The sequence below is a fragment of the Marmota marmota genome, unplaced genomic scaffold (genome assembly GCF_001458135.2).
Source record: "Marmota marmota marmota unplaced genomic scaffold, marMar, whole genome shotgun sequence".
Taxonomy (NCBI): Eukaryota; Metazoa; Chordata; class Mammalia; order Rodentia; family Sciuridae; genus Marmota; species Marmota marmota.
This window is the reverse complement of record NW_026000211.1, coordinates 26,407,288-26,432,868: the sequence shown is the minus strand read 5'-3', so window position 1 is coordinate 26,432,868 and position 25,581 is coordinate 26,407,288. Positions and strand designations below refer to the sequence as shown.

At 33.8% G+C, this 25,581-nt stretch overlaps 1 protein-coding gene across 4 annotated transcripts in view; it reads right to left on the bottom strand.

Moving 5' to 3' along the window:
• Spock3 (SPARC (osteonectin), cwcv and kazal like domains proteoglycan 3) overlaps positions 1-25,581 on the bottom strand; it is a 422,602-nt gene that overhangs the window by 205,954 nt on the left and 191,067 nt on the right. For all 4 annotated transcript variants that reach the window (XM_015486234.2, XM_015486236.2, XM_015486233.2 and 1 more), the window contains one exon: positions 1,966-2,080. In XM_015486234.2, coding sequence (XP_015341720.1) covers positions 1,966-2,080 — 115 coding nt within the window. The remainder of the gene's footprint in view (positions 1-1,965; positions 2,081-25,581) is intronic.

The following is a 25,581-nucleotide window of genomic DNA, read 5'->3' as shown; positions in this document are numbered from 1 at the left end:
GAACTTGTGATGAAAAAGTTTTTTCTTTGAAATTAAATAAATGAATGAGTCTCTGTAACTCAGATGAGGATTGCACACAGGAGTTCATTTAAACACCATCTTCTTATCGAATTCTCAAGTTAAAGTCCTCACACCCTCCCCACACACTTCAAAAACTAATACTTAAAATTTTTGGAATTCCAAAACATTAAAAAGCTCTTTTAGAATCTTAAGGAAATGACAAATAAATCTCTGGCTCACATTTGATATTTCTCCATAAAACTGACTTAGAAATCAGGATCAATTTGGGTTATGTTCCTGGTAACTTTTCTTTACCCTTTTATAACTTCCCATAGTACATTAACTTTTTATAAATGTGATTTTCAGGTGGATTTTATGCTTTTCATCTGTAAACTATTGTTATATTTTTTCTTTACTCTTTTTCTCGTTTCTACAGTTATGCAACAAGTATGCATGACTCTCTGTCTCAAGCTCACACATGCACAGACTTGCTATCTTTTTAATATCCATATGCCTTGGTACTTGATACTTTCTACTCTAGATTTGATATCATGGAATAAAGACTTCCCCTAATCCATTCGGTAAATGAGAGTGATATGTGTGTGTGTGTGTGTGTGTGTGTGTGTGTGTGTGTTATTAATAATGAACATTAAAAAACTAATGAATACAAGCAAAATTTAAATATTTGCTGTTTTGTATTAAATATGTTTTTACTTTCTATCATGTTCTTATTCTCCATTTGCTGGTTATTTTGTTGTTGTTTCAACAACAGTGTACTTTAACACTGAACTATATCTCCCTTGTATTTTTTTTTTTTTTTTTTGAGACAGGGACTCCTTAAGTTGCAAAGGCTTTTGCTAAATTTCTGAGCCTGACTTCAAACTTGTGATCTTCCTGCCTCAGTCTCCTGAATTGATGGGATTATATGTATGCACCGCCACACATGGCTAATTGCTGGTATGGTTTGATAATAAAATTTACAGGCAAGTTTATAAAAGCCAAAAGTCCAATTATTCGCTGAGAATGCACACAAATGTCAAAATGTCCTCAATAATTTGACTTAAATGTAACATATAGACTATTCCTATATCACAAGAAGTGTTCACTCAAAGAGAATTCCTTTAAAAGTAATGATATGAATGAATGCAGTTGTTCCGTTCAGTTACCCAGTGACTTCAGTTTTAATTATGGGATGTTCCAATCCTTGAGACTAAGCACCAAACTAGATAGTCTATTTCTAAAATATCAATTGTTCTCAAAGCAGAGCCTATCTCACAGAAGCAAGAAGATTGTGGGAAAAGATCTTTAAAATCCTGCCTTCCCCTCTAGGAATTTTGTGTCAGCCTCCAGGAAATTAGGGAATAGATGCAAGAATTCTCTGGTATGAGTACTTCTCAAGGAAGTGTACAAGAATGTTCTCTCTCTCTCTCTCTCTCTCTCTCTCTCTCTCTCTCCCTCTATTTTTTGTAATAGAGAACGAACCCAGGGTTTCTGTACCCATAATCTACATCCCTAACCTTTTTACTATAATCTGAGATAGGATACCACCATATCTGGCTACTATCTCTTTTTATGAACATCAGTAAGTTCACATTTTCCCCCTTAATTTGTCTTCTTACTTATACCTGAGGGAAACAGGTATAGCAATAAATAAAAATATTTAGAGGATACCAAAACTGTAACTGTTCCCTAAAATATAAAAAGTACAAATACCCACATAATACTTAATCTAATCTTTACATGATATGATTTACCTAATAATATAGGCATAAAATTCTATTATCCCTACTAATATTGGTTGATAACAATGTTTAACCCAAGGAATCACCAAAATTATATTAACTCAACTTCTTAAAATGTTTCAATGAAACTCTGTGTAAAATATTAGAAGGAACTGACCAATATTTATAGGGTGCACGGCAAGAAGTACTATTCAATCAGAAGAATTTTATTTAACAATTTTACCTGTGTGTAAGCCTCCGGTGACTAATGCAGACTGCAGTCTGAGAATCTTGAGTAATGCATACTTTATGGCGACTACATTTCATCTTTAAGCAGGGATCTTTAGCTGGATCTAAAGCTGAAAAAGAGAGAAAGAGATGGAGAGACTGTTCAGGAAATATTAAAATAAATTTCTATAAAATAGAGGTATCCAATCTCATCAAACATAATTTTACCAAGTAATTTTACAGCATTTAGCTGTAAATTTTCTTCACATTTTTCCTCTATTAAGAGATACTTCTATTTCTACCCACATAACTCAGATAGTGGGTAACAGCTACACTTCAGGCTCATCTAGGCTATTCAGGAACTAAAATGCACATACCACTATGATCGGAAAATGTATAACTAGAATAGGAAATTTAAGATAACTCTCTTTATTTTCTGCTATCATTACAGCAATAAAGGAGAAGAATAAAACTACAGAATGTTACTGCAATACTTTATGTCAGTGGAGAATTACATTAAACTTCTCCTTTCCCTAGATAGAATCTAGTGGTTATAGAAAAAGTATAAAATCCAAAGACGATGTTGAATCCAAGGAAAGTCTCTAACTGTACTTTGGACTGACTGAATGTATCATGATAAAAATTTAGATGTTGCATTTAAGTTTAGGTTGTTTTTGCATAATATCTGACATTCTATTTATTTAAGTAAACTCTGTCCTGGTAGTTGCAAAAGACTATATGATAGGTTTTTCAGTCTAAAAACTTCATTGCCATGTGTTGTACCTAGTATACACCTCATTAATTTAAAGTTTACAATCAATGTTTAAAGTTTACAATCAATGATTATCAGCATATTCATTATTTTAAAGCTCACATCACAATTTTTAAATATTTCCATCACCAAGAAAACCTAAACGTGTCCTGTGTTTATCACCCCAACTTTCCCGTAATTAGTACTGGATAATCATTAATCTAGTTTTTGTCTCTGTAGTTTCCCTATTCTGGACAATTCATATAAGTTGAATAATAAATTATATGGCCTTTTATGATTGACTTCATTGCCATGAGATAATGTTTCTGAGGTTGAATGATATTGTAGCATTAAACATTACTTCATTTCTTTATATAGCTGAATAATATTGCATTACATGGATATACCACATTTAATTATCTATTCACTAGGAGATGAGCATTTGAATTATGTCAAACTCTTGGCTACTGTGAATAGTGCTGATTTAGATAATCATCACTGAAAAAGTTGGAAGATGGCCAGAAGGAAAGTAGGTACAGATAACTAAAGGACACTGGATATCCAGTTTTGGTACATGTCAAAATTCAGAGAAAGAAATGCTGAAAGATGGTCAACAAAAAATTCTAGCATCTGAAGAAAATTGGAGCCAGGGTGACCAGAACAATGTACACTTGGGATACACAAAAATATCCGGGAAGCCTGTGGACTCTCCACTGGACATGGAATGTGGATTTGACTCAAACATTTTCAGCTTTTAAACCTAGGATAAATTCAAGCTGACATCTGTTGTACAACCTAATTAAGATTACATTTATTAATATATTAAGTCTTAGGCATATTTAGTCAATAACAATTTAAATAAATGTATATGTTCTGTTCATTGATTAATTCAATAAAATATGGAAATAAACTATACATATATATGAATATATATATATATTTATACCTTAAATATATATAAAGTATAATACATATATATTTATACCTTAAATATATAAAATAAATTTCTATAAAATTCTTACTCAAGATTTCAAATAAGCATGAGATTTAAAATAAAGCATATTTATACATACAATTCATTAAAATTAACAAGTAGACATATTTATTATATTATAACGAATATTCAAGACATTAATTGCATTTATTTAGAACATAAATATTTTAATTTCTTCCATTACAAAGAAAGGCTTTTTCAATGAGCAATGGTTAGATCAACTACATTTTTTTCTCAGTTTCTAAGAAGCTTCAACTATTGAGGTAAAGTATTTTATTCCTTATAAAATGTGAAATATATTTTTCACTATGCAAATTAAAATTGCTATCATATTTTTATTATACTGACATAGTTTAAATTATCAATGATTTAAAATTATCTGATCAAATTGCTTTACTTGAAAACTGTATGAATCCTTGTTTGGACAACATAAAAGAAAACTACACAACAATTTAGCATTAAACATGTTTGAAGCCACGTTAGCTATAATTCTTAATCTGTTTTGATTTCTAATTATCAAAATTACTTTTTAAAATTTCTTAAAATTGAATTTTATTATCATAATTATATTCCTCTCTACTGTATATACCTATATTATCTGCTCATTTTTGTAGATTTGTATTTTAGATGAACATGCATCAGTCTTAAGTGTTTATGATGTTCACTGTGAAATTTAAATACATGAATAAAGTGTTCACTAATCATATCACACCTTCCGTTTTCCACCCTCCTCTCCTGCCTTCCAGTCTCTAATTATCACTATTCTATATTCAGGCCACTTTTTTTTTAAACTTGTACATGTGAGACAGAACATGGAATATGTGTCTTTCATGTCTGCCTAGCTTATTTCATTTAACCTAGTGTTGTCCAAGTCCACCCATTTTGCTGTAAAGAACAGGATTTCATTATTCCCTACAGGTGAATAATATACTATTATGCCAATCTACCACGTTTTCTTTGTCCATTCATTTGCTGAAGGGCACTTTGTTTGATCCATGTATTAGTTATTATAAATAGTGCCACAATATATATGAGCATGTAGGTGTTTCTCTTATATGCTAATTTTATTTCCTTTATACATACACTCAGAAGTGGGAAAGCCAGATCATATGGTAGTTCTGATTTTAGTTTATCTACTTTTGGTAACCTCCAGAGTCTTCTCCATAACCTTTGTGCTAATCTACATTTTCAACAACAGTGTATGAAAGTTCCTTTTTCTCCACATCTTCACTAACATTTGTTATTTTTATTTAAGAATAACCATCATATCATGGGTAAGATGATATCTCATTATAGTTTTGCTCTGAAATTTGAATATGTTTAATATATAGAATATTTTATTTTGAATAGCATGCATTTTTATTTTCAATAAAACACTACATTACATACAAAACTATCATGAAGCCAGATGTGGTGGTACACGTCTGTAAAATCAGTGACTCAGGGAACTGGGGCAGGATGATCACAAATTTGAGGTCAGCATTTGCAATTTAGCAACATCCTACCTCAAAATTAAAAAACAAAACATCTGGGGTATAGCTCAGTGGTCTAGTGCCCTTAGGTTCTATTCCCATAGAGCAAAAGATCAATCAATCAAGCAATCGATCACGACTTATCTAATGTAATTATACTTTGAATATAGCTTGTTAATATTCTAGTTTTTCTTCCAGTTTTCATTTATTTATAATCTAGATTAGATAATATTTAAAAGTTCCACACCACTTCTTATATTATATCTGCTTAAGAAGAGAAATCGGAACTCAAAAATTACACAGCAAGAATGGAATTGTTAACACAAATTTAAAACATGAAAAATAATTTAATGAGAAAGTTTTGCACAGAATTCTATATAAAAAATCAAATAAGATAATAGCAGTATTTTTTAGGAGATGTAAAATATAATGGTAGAAAATAAAAATTAGAAAGAATTCATAAGAGGGAGAAGACCCCTTTTTGTGCATGTGAATTTAACCATCTGTATTTTTTGTAGAACTCACATTGTTGGCAGCTTAAAAACTACAAAACATCACACTCTGTAAATACAGATGCTTAAGATTTTACTCTTGAAATTACAACAATAACACAACCACATTCTCTTTGGCTCAAAGCCCATGAATCAGAATCAGTCCTGTGCCTTCAAAAGGACTGGCATAATTTCATCACATCACTCCATTACTATCCTGTTCTTTCCATCATTTTCAATTTTAAAATCATTCTCTTATTCTACCTGCATTGCTGACCAGCTTTCTCTCAAGCATCCAGTAAAATGTCCTTGAGAAAGATTTTAACTAGTGCATTTGAGTTCACATGATCATGTTCTTTTCTGCCTCCTAATTTTATTTTTTTGTACCAAGGATTGGACTCAGAAACACTTAACCACTGAACCACATCCCCAGCCTTTTATTTACTTATTTATTTTTTTATTTTTTTATTTTCAGAAAGGCTCTTGCTAAATTGACTGGGGCCTCCTCAAGTTGCTGAGATTGGCTTTGGAACTTGTGATTCTCCTGCCTCAGCCTCCCGGGTTGCTTGGATTACGCCAATACACTGAGCTTTAGTAATCATTTGATTGACATTAAGTAACTTAGAGAACTAAATGGATAATGTTTTTCTTACTTTCTTGTTTCCAGAAAACACGGTCTGTATTTTCAAAGGATCACTTTATAATTTAACCTTTGAGCTTTATTGCATTTGTAATATAGGATTTCACTCACTCTTGCCAGAATAATTGGTTTTTGGTCCAGTATCATCCACTTACTGCTAGATGAAATAAGTTAGGACATGTCTGGCCTGATCCAGCAGCTAAGGGTGAAAGTGCCTGAGTGAGCAAGGGTAGGTGAGGGCAGAAAACAAATGTGACTGAGGTAGATATTAACATATCTACATAAGAGAAGATCGAAATAAAGACACAAACAGATCCCAGGTCATAAAAACAAACATACATGGCAATTTTTCTATTTTGAGTTGAGAGCCGAACCCAGTACTTCACATGTGCTAAGCATAAACTCTACCACTGAACTATAGCCCAAGTGCCAGGATGATAATTTATGATAAGTCACTAAATTCCCAAGATAGCAAAAGAATTTTCCTTGATGCCATTGATCTTAAGAGAAGAAAAGGAGAAATGTGGCATCACTAAGCTTCAAAAATAAGCATCAAAGTTAGTATTGAGAACTGAAATAAATCTTAGCAGGTATAGTTTGGGTATGAAGTGATCTCTAAAAATCCCTGTGTCAATGCAGAAATGTTCAGATGCATAAATGATTAGATTCCATAAGATAAAACCTAATCAGTCCATCTAGTTTACAGGGAATGACTGGGTAGTAAGTGTAGGCAGGTGGAATATGGATCAAGGATTTCATTCACTGGGGACATGGTCTGGAAGGCTTCATTGTCACTGTGGTCCCTTTCCATTTCTCCCTCTCTCTGCTTCTGTGTCATCATGTCCTGAGAAACTTCTCCCCACCATGCCCTTCTGCCATGATGTGCTGCTGCCTCATGTTGGGCCCAGAGCAAAGGACATGGCTGATCAAGAATTTTAAAAGAGTGAGACAAAATAAACTTTTCTTTCTCTAAGTTCTTCTTGTCAAGGTTTTGGTCACAATGACAATTAGTTGATTCCAAAATTAGTACTGGGAGTGGGACTGTTGCTGCGCTAACCTGACCATGCAAAGAAAAGCTAACAAACACAACAGGTAGGTGGGAACTCAGAAGCCTTTGTAGAGAGTTTGCAGGAATAGTTTGTACAACCTAAAGATACAGAAGTCTTAGAATTTTGTAAACAGAGCTTAATGTATGAATCTGGTGGAAACTCAGAAGAACAGAATGCTGATAGAAATGAAGATAGTAAAGACTGTGCTCATGAAGTTTCAGAGAGAAATGAGGACTGTATTGGGCATTGAACTAGAGACCACTCATGTTACATTCTGTAAAAGAACTACTTTTTGCCCATGTCCTAATATGTGGCCTGAGACTGAATTTTAAGGTCACAGACTAATTAATCTGGTGGAGGGTATATCCAGACAGCACTGCCTTGTCTATGGCATGGATTTTGCTGGAAGCTTTTAGCCAGGTTTACTGAAAACTGAGAACAAAACACAGAGCTCAAGATTTTTTAAAACTTGCAATTTGATCAGAAAAGTCCATGTAGAACTGAGGTCAAGAAAGGTGCACTTTTGCAGAAACTGTATCCCCTAAAGAGAGGCTAAGTATATTTCACAGATACAATAGGAAAGATGCCTGGAGGGCATCTCAGAAAATTGCCAGATCACTTCCACTACAGGATCCAGTATACACAAAATAAATTATTTTGAAAAGAGATCATGGGGGCACTCTGCTCACAGAGGAAGACCTAGAAAGTTGTTTTAACAAACTCAACTGCTGAGGCACTCAGAAGTTGTTGCAGCCACGATCCAACAGGACTTGGCTACTGCTCAAGTCGGCAACACACCTTGGTGTCATCCACATGGTGTTGGTTCTGAAGGAATGCAGGCAATGGAGTCTGGGAGTCATGGAGATGTCCATTGACATTTAAAAAGAAGGCCTGGGAATCCAAGCGAAGTTTAATAAGTTTAATATTCCTGTGGTCTACTCCCTTGAAGATGAAGCATGAATTTGCAAAGATTATAGTAAAGAAGGAAAGGTGATCCCAGGAATTAAGAGATGCAAGTAATGTGGACTCTGTCATGAAAAACTGCTGGCTATGGAGAAAGTGAGGTCATTTTAAGATCCTAGGTATATTGCAACCAGCAAGGCCAGAGGGGTAGAATGCCCAAGCCCTTTGAAGCACACATAGTGCCACCATGTGTTCTAGATGCTGGATGCTGAGTTACGAGACCTCTTTGCCCTGATGAGATTTGGTCTTGCTTTGGAACTGCCCCTTCTGTCTATGCCCCTATCTCCCTTTTAGAATGGGTGCATTTACTTTGTTCCACTGTATATTGGCTATATGTAGCTTGGTTTTGATCTTCACAGGTGCTCACAGTCAAGAGTTTGTCTTGAGTATCAAAGGAGACATTGAACTTGGGATTTTGTTCAATGCTGGAACTGTTAAGAACATAGAAACTCTTGGAGATGAACTAAATGGATTTGCATGATAAAATGGACATGAGCTTTTGGAGGCCAGGAGTGGAATACTATAATTTGGATTATGAGATATCCCCCCAAAGCTCTTGTGTTAATGCAGAAATGTTCAGAGGTGAAATGATTGGATTGTGAAAGTTGCAACCTATTCAGTTTATCCTAGTTTGAACGGACTGGTTGGTAACTGTAGGCAAGAGGAGATACATCCCTGGGGACAAGCCCTGAAAGGGTTCATCTTTTCTCTGGCCTTTTTCTCTTTCTCCCTGTCTTCTGGTCAGCATGCTCTGAGCAATATCACTCCAGCATGTCCTTCTGACATTATGTGCTGCTTCACCTTGGGTGCAGAGGAGTTGGCTCAGCCAATCTACTAAACCTCTAAGACTATGAGCCAAAATAAGCTTTTCATCCTCTATGTTGTTCTTGTTGGGTACTTTTTTTTTGGTTACAGCAATGAAAAACTAACAGACACAATAGGTAGATTAGAACTTCCAATTTTCACAAACTAATTTCTGAATTTCATTATCATTTTTTCCACCAGAAATTTAGATATTTGAAAATTAAATCCTATGATCTAGGCCAAAGCATTCTTAAATTTTTGAGATAAATAATTCTTTTTAAAAAAATATTTATTTTTTGATGTAAATGGATACAACACAATGCCTTTATTTTTATGTGGTGCTGAGGATTGAATCCTGGTCCCGCCACTACTAGAGGGATGCTCTACCGCTGAGCCGCAATCCCAGCCCATAAATAATTCTTGATGGAATAAAAGATAAACAGGTCAATTTAGCTCAGTAAATTCCAGAGAAAGATTTCTTATATAATAGACAAACAAAATAGAAACTAAACTCCATGGATATTGATTTAAATGTTTAAAGGACAAATGTATTACAATGAGTAAAAGCTAATCCAGTAAGGATCCTTTATAAAATCAAGAATGTGTATTAAATGTTCTCCAAAATCACATTCTGCTTTAAAATTGAATTGTGACATGTTAACATACAATTTTGGCATCAGATTTGTAGATGGAGTGGACCCTGTCCTCAATATACTCAATACTTTTATTGAAAGACAGAGTTACAACATCTAATACAAATAGATGTTAACTAGAAATCATGTGTGTGTGTGTGTGTGTGTGTGTGTGTGCATGCGGTGCAATACAATATACAATATACAAATCATCTCTATAGAGATGAGATCAATTATGAAGAATGAGAGAGAACTAGATTGGATGAAAACTTAGGTAGATTTTGAAGCCATTAAATGAACAAAATGAAAGAAAACTCCAGTGTAAAGGGATAGGCTGAATAGCAAGAAAGTATAAAAAGAACCCCCTATTTATGGAATGGCAAGTTCAGGACCAATGTCATACAAAATGTGCATGTTGCCTGCAAACACTCTAAAATCACTGAAGAAACATATAGAAGCTTCTTACCTTTTGGAGTGTCACCATACATTTCTGCCATGCCATTGTATCATTACAGGTAGGGTGGTGTCAAAATAAGGTTTGTAATGGTTAAAAAAATACACACACACACAAATTTGGAGATGTTCAGAAGAATATATGATTACCACAAGAAATATCATTCAGTAGAGAAAGGTTGAAAATCTGTGATTGTGTTGTAAAGATGGAGAGGAGAGAAGACATTTCAAAAGCATAAAGGGTACAGATTAAATAGAACCAGTTATTCATTAAGCATCAGGAGGAAATTTATCAGAAGTAGAAGAAATGGTGATTGGTGGTGACACCAAACAAGAAATAAGAGGTTTGGTGTTGGGAGAAAGGGATGATAGCTAATTTAGTTTTCAGTAACTTAATGAAATGCTTGGAGTGACACCCTGAAGAGAATGTTCAACAGTGTGTTTGGATCTAGCATTCCAAAGCAGACCAGGCGAAAATATCCTTTTGTGGACACCTTTAAAGACTACAAAGTAAGATCACAATCAGTCTTGTAATTTAATTAGATTTAGATTTGTGACACCTTATAAATAAAGGCCAACAACATAGATTCATGGTTAAATCTCCTACCCTCTTCCCTAAACCCATTTTCAAATAAGAAGAAAGAATTTTAGCACCACTGCCCAATATTTTCTCATGCTGGGAACAGAAGGATGAGCAATGATTTTTGTGGAATCATCAGCTTCTCTCCCATGTCCTTAACATTGTGGGAACAGGAACGCAGAAACCATAATAAATCCAATACTGAGCATGTCTTCATATACTTTGTACAAACCCTCTACTCTGGACCACCGATGATCAGAAAATCTTTAGAACTTAGAAATTTAGTTTCTGTAAATATTGAAATATAATCAAACCCCCCCAAAGTTCTGACAATTGAGAAGGCTTTTCTTGTAGGGAAAATCATTTGGTAGAAAAACAGTGCTATAAATTAAAGCAAATCTGTTCGTAGTCTTGAACTTGACTTGGTGTTTTGTTTCAAAAGGATTATTGGATTTTTTTACAGGGCAGTGTGCTACTGTATTATAACTTTTTTCTTTTACAATATATGTGGGTAACAGGTGCAATACAATATACAAATCATCCTTCCATTTTATAATATGAAAATTTAAAAATTCTAAAGTACTATTTTCATTTTCTTCTCTTATGGCCGCCAGCACAATATAGGTATGCTGATGATAATCCTTCTGCTCCAATGAAAATTCAGTAATAACCATAAATTATGGTCCTAGGGCTAGGATGTGGCTCAGTGACAGAGTGTGCTTACCATGTGTGAGTCCCTGGGTTCAATCTTCAGTTCAAAAGAAAAAACAATCCTACTTATTTGCATGAGATGTTATATGGGGCATGCAATAACTGCAATTTATTCATTGTTTGCTCTGTGGCATTACAAGTGTTTTTTGTCATTTATATGCAAAATAACCTTGAAACAATTCTCTGAACCATGCATTATCATCTCAGTTGTAGCTCCTAGGGAACCATAGTTTAAATACAATGTTTTATCCTGTGATTTATAGCCAGTAATTAGTAGAAATAGAATTCAAATGCAAGATATTGGACAAAATATAAATGATTTGCTCCAGTTGAATTCATTGTCCTTGGCTTCAGGTGAGATGGAGAATGGCTATTAAAATGCCCTGTGGTCAGCTTCATACTCTCCATAATACACAACAGATTTTTAAGATTTGCTGAAATGTATTAACATATACTCTCTAGTAAGACAAGCATATAAAGTAATGAGGTTGGATTTTCCCTGAATAATTTAGTCTAGCTTTTAGCCCAAGAATCTATTTTTATGGTTGTTTAGATTTCTTCCTCTGTAACAGATCAGTTTCATATACAATTACTTGGGACTTAATCCTATCTTCTGATAATCCCCAACCTTAGAGAATAATTGAACAGAATTCCCAAGCCATCTATTTTACCTGACATTCCACATTGAATATTAAAGCACTATCATTTTCAAGCAAAATACAAATTTTGGGAAACTGTTTAACTGTTCTCTTTTTTTTTGAGCATGTGAAAAATATTTTATTTTTAAATAGTCTTACTTTTCTTAATACAGATTATTAAACTGATGTAATAGCAATGAAATATTTTAACCATGTAGATGTGTTAGAAGTATTATTCAACTGAAAGCAGAACATTTGATAAAATGTTGGCCTTCCTTTACCTACAATTCATCTCTTAAAAGAATGAGTAAACAATAAAGAAACTGCTATTCTGGACTTCATTTTGGCCAAGAAAAAATTTGTTGGGGAAATAAATCAGAGAAACCTTCAGAAAAAAAGTCATAAAGTAATCCGTGAAATCATATGCTGAAAAAAGTTAAGTGTTTCTCCTAGACTTTTGAAAATAAAGTTTAATTAAATATTGGTCACTAATTTTATTGTAGTGTGAGGAAATAACAGCATAAGTACTAAGCCAATCCCTTCTATGCCTTGTTTGCTGAGAGTTTTTATCATGGATTAATATAGATTTTTATGAGATGTTTTCTCTATATCTGTTGAAATGATCATATGATTTTTTTTCCTTTTTTATTTTACTAATGTTATAGATTTTTAAATATTAAACTGATTTTGCAATCCTGGGATAAGCTTCTTTGGTCATGATATTTGTTTTATATATAGCTGGGATAGATTGGCTACATTTTTTGTCATCATTTTTGCTTCCATGTCCATGAAGCATATTGGTCTTATGTTTGGAACCACTATTTGACTCAGCTATCCCTCTCCTTGGTCTATACCCAAAGGACTTAAAAAGAGCATATTACAGGGACACAGCCACATAATGTTTACAGCAGCACAATTCACAATAGCTAAACTGTGGAACCAATCTAGATGTCCTTCAGTAGATGAATGGATTAAAAAAATGTGGCATATATACACAATGGAATATTACCCAGCAATAAAAGATAATAAAATCATGGCATTTGCAGGTAAATGGATGGAGTTAAAGAAAATAATGCTAAGTGAAGTCGCCAATCCCAAAAAACCAATTGCTGAATGTTTTCTCTGATATAAGGAGGCTGATTCATAGTGGGGTAGGGAGGGGGAGCATGGGAGGAATAGATGAACTCTAGATAGGGCAGAGGGGTTGGAGGGGAAGAGAAGGGGCATGGGGTTAGAAATGATGGTGGAATGTAATTGACATCATTATCCAAAGTACATGTATGAAGACACAAATTGGTGTGAATATACTTTGTATACAACCAGAGATATATTAAAAAATATGTTCTATATATGTAATATGAATTGTAATGCATTCTGCTGTCATATATAAATAAAAAAAATATAAAAAAAGGAAATTAGAATTTAACATAACACTTCTCAACTCATTGAATGATACCAAATCACAAAAAGACATAACCACAAAATATGTTCTTTTTAATAATTTTTTAGTGGTTTAGAAAATGTTCTATCTATGCTCAGTTGTAAAACTGTGTCATCTGACAGGCACTTTCCTAGGGAGGTCTTTTTTTTTTTTTTTCCCTTGAAACTATCACTGTGACAGCCCAAATTTTCTGATACTCTCCAGTTTCCCCACAGCATAGACAGGCTCAAGGAGTTCTTGAGTAGATTTTGTTATCCCTCCTTTCTACTACATTCCTTTGCATACAGATGTACTTGATGGACCTTGGTATTGCTATCATTGGAATTCTTAAGTATGTTCTCAACCAGCAAAGCCTTCTTCCAAATAGTCTATGCATTTGCTCAATAGCATATAATTTTCAGTTCTCAGTGTTTCTTAGATTTAATGAGATCAAAGAAAACATAAATATACTGACTTTTGACCTTTTTTTTGTGTCACAACAATACACACAATGCTATTTAAACAGATCCGCTCCTTACTATAATCTCCATAAAAGTGTAAAACAACTGTCTGGCCAAGAGGTTAGTACATGGCTTATCAATTAAGGATACTGCCCTGTGGAAACTCAAAATACTCATCTCTACTTCTTTAGAAAGCCCTTTTCTTCTTTGGTGAGATGAGTATAACTAGGTTTTACAAAGTTAAAGAAGGAAAATTTAACTTTCTGAGAAGCAGGTTGTGTTGAAGGCAGCCTCCAAAAATTCATTGATGCCTCTTGTTATCAACAGTGGACAGAGACAACAGGCCAGCGTGCATTGTAACACTAGCTTTGGACAACATCTAGTGATTGCAGTGCATGTGGCCATGTCAGCCTCTGCCCCCCAATTTCACTTTGTTTTAAGAGGATCTATGAAATAAGCAGATTTCTCCTAAGCATGCTCTTGACTGGATGAAAGAGACTTCATTAGCGTTGTTGGGAAGAAGATTAATGAAAATTAGGAAAGCTGTGAAGACTGAGAGGCATTCAGTGAAGACAAAATTTAAAACTATAGACATACTTCTTTTTAATTATAGTTATTAAAATATATTAATTGTACAAATTAGTGGGTTTCACTGCAACATTTCCAGACATGCATATATAGATACACTCATTTCTTGAGCCTAAGCAGTGGCAAGAGCTCATTAGAATTACAATAGTGGGACTGTGTTCTATCTAAACATGGTTATTTAATATACCTATTTGAAAGTTTAAAATTAACACTTCTAATATACCTAATTTTTAAACTAGTCAATCACAAACAATTTCAGAAAAAATTACTATTCCGCTGCAATGTTGTATATATAATCCCTAGACTACTGATCCCACTATTAATACAAATACATACTTCAATTTTATTTTCAAACATAGACTACATGGTATTAGGAGACCCACAGTTCCTGATAATAGCATTTTAAAATATATTATTAGATGTAATATTAGATTGCTGTTTATCATAGACATTGTAGCACTAAAGTATATTTTAGAGTATTTAAATATACAAATATAACATGTTTTGATATTATTATTATATTATATAATCTTAACTTTTTAAGGAATTTCTCCTCAAGAAAACAATATTTATTTCAATTAAAATGCTAAATGTATCTCTCTAACCAAATGTGCTTAGGTGTTTTCAAAATGTCCTTTGTTTCTTTTTCGTTAACATATTTTTGTTGTGTAATTAATATACTTTGAAAATTTACTGAAAAATTATTCCACATTGTTATATCTGTTCCAAAATCACTGAAATAGCAAATAAAATAAAATGATAATATTGACACATATCCAACAACAATACAGAATTTAAGAAAGAAAAACATGGTAGTATATAAAGTCTCTCTCTCTTTTTTTTTTTTTTTTTTTTACTGGGGATTGAATTTAGGGCTTCTAGCATACTGGGCAAGTGCTCTGACACTGATCTACATCCCCAGCTATGAATATGGCCATTTTAGTAGGAATCCCAAGGTATTATAGGTCCCATTGGTGACATAAAGATGGAAGCTTGATTTGAGAATCCTACTTTATCTGAATTCCTAAAGACTTTCTCTTGCAGGCAGCCAAGCCATGGACCCTGCCTGGATCCTAACTGCTGGATTCTATAAAATACTTCATAAAAAATAGGCAAATCATGGAAAAAGGAAAAGAAAATTGAATCCAGTTTGATCAAACTGGGAATTCCCATCCAGTAATAGGATATGTTCTTCTGAAATAGAGTTCCATGCCTTAATAGATAAATCTACTGCCATTAATAGATTGCTACTGCCATGAGAATTTGCCTATTAAGCCCATTGTCAAGTTAATGACACTTAAAACAACCGTATTAAATTAACATGTGCTTTTCAGATATATAGGCCATATTGTATATCAAAGCTTCCCTAAGCCAAACCCTGAGCCAAAGGTAGCTTGCTTTCTCTGATATAGGGGAGCTCAACAGGAAAAAAAAGTAAAGATGGTTATTTGGGATTGGGGAGAACAGGGGGACAGTCTCATGGAAATTAAAAAGAGATCAGTAGAGTAGAGGAAAGGGACTAGGTGGAGGGAGCAGGGGAGGGAAAGGAGAAGTACTGGGGAATGATATTAGTCAAATTATATTGCTATATCGTGTGCATGTGTGAATATATAACAACAAATTACACTATTATGTATGTACAACTAAAATACACCAATAAAATAAATATGGGGGGATTTCCTCTAGGAGCTCCAGGGTAGAGTTAGAAATTTTATACTTTTATGAGAGAAATCTTCCAAACAAACAGTCTCCAAGTGTTCAAAGGCACTATAGTTTCCACTGGGTAATATGAACATGGGAGCTCCATAGGAGGATCCTACTTTAGCCTAGATTTCTGAGAAATTTCTGTTACAGGCAGCCAACCCAGGAGCCTGCCTGGATGTCAGCTGCTGGATTCCACCACCTTCCACCTTCCAAACAAACCTGCACTAGGCAATCTCTATGGAAAACAAGGTCAAATTTTCCTGTCAAACCTAACTTAAGAAAGACCTCCAAGTTGATTTCAGAGAAATCCTGAATTGGCTAAAAAGCCCTAGACAACAGCAAGCAAACAGAACTCCAAAATGGTTTCAGAGAACTCTCCAATTTTCTAGAAAGCCCTAAAAGACAAGAAAGAAATAAAAATAGGGTCAATTTATATTACTGGTAAGACTAGGGGACAGTCAAACTTTGGACCCATAGATTTCTAAAAATTCATTTTCCATTCTATCAAAAGCAGCAAAGGGCAACCAACACTGCTAAGTGTTAGAGTCTGTAAACAAGTCAAAATAACACCTGGCATTTTGCCAGGGGAATGTTAGAGTTCGTAAACAAGTCTGGATGGTGCCTGGCAAAATGTCAGAGGGAGTGGTTTGAGAAGTAACAAAACCGAGCCATTAGGTGTAGAGATTCCTGATTGGTTGACTGATGTATCTAGTTTATGCTAATTAGATAAGCTGTGTGGAATGTATAAATACTGCTCCTGTCCTGCAATAAACGGCTCCTACTCCTGCTGTATCAACGTACACAAGTTATTCGTCACCCCCCCTGATTATTCTGCTGCAGCCGTACTCCGGCACTAAGAAGAAGTCAAGAGAGTCCAGAAAAAAAATCAAGTTTTGCAGCTGCAGGAACATTCCTTTCCAGATTTCTTCCTCCAGGTGTCTGGGGGCAGGTGGCATTATAGCCACAAACTTACCAGTCTGTTATTCACAGCCAAACCCAGGGACCCCCTGCCTGGATCCCAGCTGGCTAGACTGATCTGCCTTAAATGCATAAGAAACAGGCAAAAGATGGAAGAATAATTTTGTGCAGTCTGACCAAACTGTGGTCAGACTGGGGAAGCACAAAACAGGATGATAAAAGTTCAATTACATTACAAAACATAATAGATGAAAGAGAAAAAGCAGATAGTATTAGACTGGGCTTACAAAGCCACCTGAGGGTTGTTAAGAGCTGCTTCTTAAATGGCAAAAATTAAGAGTTAAAAAGAAAGGGATTGATGGAAAAGTTTACCACATAGATACTAGGTAAAAGTAATTACAGCAATATTAGCATCAGATAAAAGCCATGACAGAAACGAAGAGCTGAAAGTCTATTCAGTTAATTCAGGTGTTGGAACATCAAGCATGCCTATTCAGAGCCTTTCTAAGAGCTGGGACTACAGGTCAATAGTCATACATACAACCCTGGGTTCCATTCCCAGCACTACCAAAAAAAAAAAAAAAAGTCATCTTTCCTTTCTACTCTATAATCATTATTGTCACCATGGCTAAATATTCCTATGTTATGTTACTTTCCCCAAACTTCAAATCCTTGTTACTTACTCAATTTAAACTCTATCCATAAGAAGGTGGCTGAAATAATTTAAGAAAATTTGCAGATATTAACAATGACCCCAACAAAAAGCACCTTGCAGGTTCAATATTGTTAAAATACAGCTTTAAATATTATGTCGTTTTTCTCAAGGATTTGCACTTTTCTAACAGAATATTGAGTCTTGAGGTTAATAGGATATGAACAAATTAAATGGCCATATCAGTATAAACAGCTTTCTAGGAAGCAGATGCATGAGAAAAACTATAGCTGTCAGTGAGTTCAATCTTGGTTGGACACTAAAAGTCTTATAAATAATTATAATCCCTCTCAAATTTAGCCACAAAGATGCTCAGAACCAAATGTGAGGCAAGCTTTTAACAACTGTACAGAACTTTATGGTATTTTATATAATGATATTCTCATTGTTGTATTTCCCTTTTCCCAACATTTCCTGATTGTAATCTTCCTTTGATGTACATTTTAAATAAAAAGCATATTCAACTCATTTTAAAAAAAAATAACTAATTTGTTCCACATTTGACATTTTTCAAGGTTGGAGTGAATAGCCAAGAAACTGAAAAAAAAAAACATAGGCAATTATTCTTCAAATTAATGTAAAATAATTATTTAGGACTGCTTTTTATAAATTGAAATAAAAATATTTTAAAAAGCAGTATGGAGATTCCTTAGAAAGCTTGAAATGGAACCACCATTTGACCCAGCTATCCCACTCCTCCTTCTATACCCAAAAGACCTAAAATCAGCATAATATAGTGACGTAGCCACATCAATGTTTGTAGCAACTCAATTCACACTAGCTAAACTGTGGAACCAACCTAGATGCCCTTCAATAGATGAATGAATAAAAACACTGTGGTATATACATATATACACAATAGAATATTACTCAGAATTAAAAGAGGTAAATGGATGTATTTGGAGAATATCATGCTAAGCGAAGTAAGCCAATCCCCCAAAAAACAAAGGCTGAATTTTCTCTCTGATGAGTGGATCCATAATGGGGGTGTGTGGGGGGAGAATGGAGGTATTTGGCCAAGTGGAGGGAGGGTGGGGAGGGGGCATGAGGGTAGGAAAGATGGTGGAGTAAGATGAACATCATTACCCTAGGTACATGTATGACTCCTCATGTGGTGAGACTCTACATCTTATAAAACCAGAAAAATGAAAAGTTGTGCTCCATTTGTGTACAATAAATAGAAAATCTTTTTGCTGTCATGTATAACTGATTAAAACTAATAAAACATGCATGTAACCAGGAATTTCAATGAAGAAAGGAGTTGTTATATAATATATTAAGAGTCAAGTGTTAAAAATATAGGAATTATAGATGCAAATATGTAACTTATACCACCTCCCAAAAAAAAGATATATACATAAAATTCAGTTTACTTACTGCATGTCATAATGTTTAATGGTCAACATTTTGTTTTGTGGCCACTATTACAGCAAAATGTAAGTATCCTCTTTGAATTTCAGTTGGTAACATAAAGTATATTTGGGTGGGAGAGCTCTTAGCAGTTGCAAAAAAACAAAATCAAGAAAGGAAACATTAAGTTGGACATTCATAGTCACTCAAGAGCAAAGAAACTGCAATTTTAAGGTTAGTATGCAATCTTGGAAAAAAAATTTTTAAAAAGCAACATCACTAAATAGTGAAATCAAAATCTATACTCACTATGCATCTGCTAAAGTGTCTCATTAAACTTAATTGTGTGCTCCCCCATAAAATGAATTGACCAGTAACTGCAACATGATTTTAAATATCTTCTTCATGGTTCAACAATGAAGCGTTACATATGTTTTTGTTGTTCAACAAACAGCTCATTTCACTATAACTCAATATCGTAAAGGTAAAGGAAGAAGTGGTATTCCAGGGAATTTTTTTTAGCTTGCCAGATGTTATAATGAAAGGTTTGTGCGAGTGAGCCGCATGGAAAAGAGAGCAAATGCTTGATAGTTAATTAGACTTTTGACAGCCAATTTTGTGGTGCTAAATGTGATTAAATGTAGCTGAAAGTCTTTGGAGTGACTTTCTTAGTTTCAAACCTTAGTATTACTTCAGTTATATAAAACACATCTACTCTAACCTCAGCGTCCCAGTAATAAACCTTAAGCATGGAGGCCTACCCTGTTAGCAGATTCAGGCACAGTTGTTGGATAAACTTGCTTTCTGATAAGTAAATATTAAAAATATCGTCTTTTTTTCAAAATAAAAAAATTGCTTAAGAAATCAAAGTTAATGAAAATTACAAATGCTATTACAAGTAAGAACTTCACTGTACTATTGTTTTACTCTATTAAAGGATCAATGAAGACTTTAAAATAAAATTATCTTTATCTTCATATTATTCTTTTTCTTTGTCAGTATGACATATTGTCTTCCAAACTTCTGGAAGTACTATGTGCTGGGTTTCTTTTATAGATTCCTTCCAGCAAAATTGATTATGGAATATGCTTTTTTCTCTTTTTTTACTACTTTCCACTTTCTAATCTATTTTTCAATATAAAAAGATAATGATGCTGAATTCCCATCCTATCCATATTTGGGATTTTCTTACTATTATTAGAACTAAATATGCCTATAATTTTATTACTGCTAAAAAGCTGCCTTGAATAGAATTATTTTGAAAAGCACTCTATGCCAGCAATTCTGGCTTTGTTGAATTAGGTGATTTTATTTGAAATTCTTTGATATATGCCTATACTTCAATGTTTGCATATGTAAATTGATGAAATGGAGCTACAAATTCTATAAGAAATTGCATAACATTGTGAGATAACTGACCAGGTAGTTATTACATAAAAAATAAAAAGTTTAAAACTTCATACTGAGTTGAAAAGATATTGTTGTCATTTTGTATGAATGTGTGTTAAGTGCCTAGAATATGGCACATAGGAACCATTATATTTGTCAAATAACCTTTATATTTTTATTAATAGCTATTGAACCCCTACAAAGTCTATTGTGACATGCCAGGCAACTTTTAACTGCCTACTGGAGGATCTCTGATCCTCTTTGGAAACACTGCTTTTTTAAAAAATTAAAAACAACAATTTTCACACAAACTCTAAAAGAAGAATGAGGCTAATACTCAGATGATAAAAATGAGGTTTCTAAGAACAACCATGTTTCCTTTGATGGAAATGTCAAAGGTGGCTATTATTACTCTCTCTCTCTCTCTCTCTCTCTCTCTCTCTCTCTCTCTCACACACACACACACACACACACACACACACAAAATGGGCAATTGGACAGCATTGGCAGTGTGGGAGGTGGGTGGTGATGGAAATGTTATTTTTCATAATTTAAGTGGTGTTATCTGCATTCACAAAAATTTATCAAACTGTAAATTTAAAATTATTACTTTCTAACTTATCTCAATTGCTATATTTTATTTTATTTCAAGAAAAATGAAAATTCCTCTTATCTTCTGAATCATTTTTTTTAAAATTTTGGGCAATATGAGATTATTAAAGGGCCATATCAATGAAGCATTTTAGGGCAGCAGAACAAGCAATCAAAAATGTAAAATGCCAAATTCTACCATTTAAAGTTAGATTCTAAAAGAAACAATTTAGATATTAAAAATTTAGATACTAAAAATTCCAATGGAAAATGACTTTTTATAAGATAAAATACTGCACAGTTTAATTGGAAAAAAAGAAAAACAAGTAATGACAGGAGAGAATAAAGCTTTTTACCTCAGTCTCCCAAAACTAAAAATACTGCTAACAATGGATACAGAGACTTGGGTTTAACTAATGGAATTTGAATATCTTAAATATGGAAAGAGATTTTACATATGCAAAGGCTTTTAAAACTGAGACTGTCAAAAAATCAATATTAACATTGTTTAAGGCAATGAGTTAATAAATTTATAACTAAATAACTTTACATATATGTATATATAGAATGTGTTTCATAAATTAAAGCTCTTATTTTACAAATTAATTCTTTAATTTCTTTTCATTTATTTTTGTGGAGATTGATATTGCTTAAACCTAACTTCCATTGAAGCCTAAAAGACATTTTTAGTAGAGCCATGACCATAATTACCCTTGCAGGTAACGAGTCTTAAGGATCTCTTAGCTTTCAGTTTGTCATTTCCAGTTAATATCATTGCCTACAAAAAAACAATCTTTTGCAAAGTAATGATCAGGCTGTTGTTAAATGAAGCTTTCATTTAAAGTCACCTACTTAGGTGTGATTAGATTAAAACACTAAGTGATCTAGAGAATTAAATCAAATGACCTCTCTTTTCTGATGCTCATGGTCCTTTCAGTCAGTTTATTGTGTTAGACACTCTTAGCTATACTTTAGTCTGATGGAAATGAATATTTCTATTGCAGTTTACTAAAGCACTACATCTTTAACACTGATCGATCAAATTAACAATTTTTTTTTATACCTTGGAAGCTAATATCACAAAGTGCCTAAATGAGAAATCTAAGGACTCTGGGAATTTTTGTTGGTATTTACTTGTGGTGAAGCCCCTGGCCCTGGAACGGGAGTAAGTTTCCTGCTCTTTGTTCCGCATGTGGAGGCGAGTACCACTGAAGTATGAATCAGCCTTGTGGGCTTTCTGTCAGCCCTGTGGGCTTCCTGTCTATCTGCCCTCCTGAGAGCCTGGGACAGATTGTACTTGCTGATTAGTGGCCCAGCTGGGCCTGACATGACCGACCTGCAAAACCTGACCTAGTTTGCCTAAGGCTGCTCGAGACCGCTTCCTGTAAAGTGTGTGTGTGTGTGTGCTTAACCCTGAGGGTGGGAGGATATATAAAAGGGGGGTAGAAAAAATAAAAGTTGTCTCCTGGATGAAGAACCTTGGTGTCCTGTGTCCTTTAACCTCGCCGTCCCTCGCCGGACTCGGCTCCTTTGGCCGGACGCGGCATTTACTAAAATATTTTGAATATTCAAAATTATCAGCAGATGCTTTCTTGGAGTCATAAATGGACAATACAATTGAACAAAATGTGGTCTGACTAAATAATCAGAGCATAATTCAATTTTAGTGACTTACCTGAAAACCTGTAGAATTACAATTTGTGCTCCATGATAGTGAAAAATGATTAATAGGGCAGAATAAAAAAGATAAGATGCTAACTATTGTAAATTTTGATATTGTGTATTAGAAATTTGCTTTTGAATACACTATTAGAAAATGTTTAAAAATGTATAATTAGAAAAATATCATAGAGAGACAATAAAAGTGAAAGATGAAATTCTAAAGTATCTCATACTAATAAATGCTTTAGTGAGGGTGAAGAGGATACACAATTGCTATATAAAATTGAGTTCTTAAACTAACAGAGAGAATAAAATATCTTGAAAATTGTTAATTTGCATTGCCTGTTGACCTTGGAGAATAAAAAACATTCACTTTGTAGTGTGTAATTTCCCCTTTGTGGAGAGGGAAAACTGGCTTATGTCACTTTGAGAAGAAAGAAAACAGAGCTGAAATACTTTCTGTTTGGAACTGGCAATTTAATTGAGAGCTACAGCTTTGGGAAAAGTGTTTTCTGAATTCTATTCACACCACTGCTCTCCCTATTTGAGCTATCCAGAGTGAGGCTGATAAAAATGATGGGATTATTCTTTGGTATGGAATGGAACTCTTTTAGGCTAACATGTAAAAGAGCAAGATATGAAATGTGGAAAGAAGAAAAAAAAAGAGTTGTTTCAATTTTCCTGTCTGGAGGTGAAGGTGGTAGCAGAGGGGTAGGAGATCAGAGCAGCATGCCCACCATCTGGAGAGTCACCAGAAATTGCCCTCCTCTGCAGGATGAAGAGATCTTGCCATCAAAGTTAAAGAGTAGGGCTAGTGGGATGGACAGAGATTGTGAAAGAGAACTAGCAGTATATATGCATCAGGGCTCACTCAGGTTATCCTTTACCATGCCTTTCCCAACATATATTCACATAGGTACCATCTTGGAAAAAGAAAAAGTAATTGAAAAGGTAGTTTAGAGACTTAACGCCCAAATGGTATTAAATTAAATTATTTTGTTCATTTATGATCTAATTATTGACTTAGAGTAAATCAAATGAGATTATACATTCATTGTATTTCTTATAAAAGGATTCATTAAGGGATTTTTCTGGTTTAGGAACTTGGGAAATAAGCAAATATGTAGATTAACTACAATGATTACTTTATACACATATTCAAGTTCAGCATTTTATGCTGACATATACAACTTGCATATCGATTGAATAATCATGATTAATAGAGTGAAAGATAGAAGTAAATTGATTATTTATCCAATTCCCCCCAAATTTTTGCAGAATTAAATCTGTTCTTTTTTGTACTTATTATTTGTCATTTTCAAATAAAACCTCAGACTGTACTTTGATTCATTTTTTATGTAATTAAATGTCCAGCTCAGTTTAATTGTTATACATTTTAGAATGTTTCCATTTTCTTCAGCTGTGATGGCAGAATTCAATTTCAGAATGTTAGAGAAACATAAAAGGAGTTCTCATTGCCTCCCATTTACAGTCCCTCACCAACTAGTATTTCTGACTTTTACCATCATTGGCCTACAATAAAAGAAAAGATGAAAAGAACTCAGGCTGATATCTGTGCATCTGAAGGCAGATGTTCAGTTACTGGGTCTTGCTCTCATGGTTCCTTCTTTGGTTTCCTTAGAGAGTCTTCTGAAGAGAATGTCTGTTTGCACTTCCATGAATGTGGTTATTTCTCTCTTCTCCTTAGCGACTTTCAACTGTCCATCAGCCTCCCAGAACAGAAGCCTATTATTTATCTCCCATTTGAGTTCCCAGGTCCTTCTGAAATATCTTTATGTTGGTTCCTGCTAGCAGTACCAGTAAATGAAATCATCTGCACTGCATTTTATAGCAAACTTCAGTGGATGATTTGCTCTTTCCCTGCTCTTTCTCCAGACAGCAGAAAAGGTCAGCAATTTCCATTGGCTTTCATCATTGTAATATCTAGGCCTGAGTCAACACCAGTCCTCAAGTCCCTCAGGATCAATGGAACATAAGTTTCTCTAAGCATCACTGTGAAGATACTGGAAATAAGAACACAGCTTAACCAAGAGGCAATATGGAGGAATACACCATAAAATACTACCTGCTGTTTACAAGGGAATGCCAATTCTATAACTGATAACGCTTCAATTTCTCTTCTGAAACTTAGAATTGAGATTGGAAAAATCAGTTTCACATTCTCTTTGCACCTTCCCAATAAGTGGCTTTGCACTTGGGTTTCAGCCGTGTTTCTGGTCTTTGGCACATTTGGTAGTTTTTGGCTCTGATGAACTCTACAAGTGCCCCTAAACTACAAGAAGAGATAAAACTAACTCAGGTTATATAAATTAAAATAAAAAACTGAAGTTCGTTGAAAAGTTCCAGAATTGTGATAAAATAATGCAAATTCATGGTTTCTGTGTTTTCTCTACTAATTATATTTATTTCTGTAATTTATTATGTCTAGTTATACACACACCACTTATAGAGGTGACAAACTTATAGACATATATTAAATATATTTCTGTTATATATATTTAATACATGCAATATTTTACATTTTGTATACTACTCATTATATATATACATGTATGTAATATATAAAATATATATTTATTTAGATATTTATATATGTATATATATATATATATATATATATATATATATATATATATAT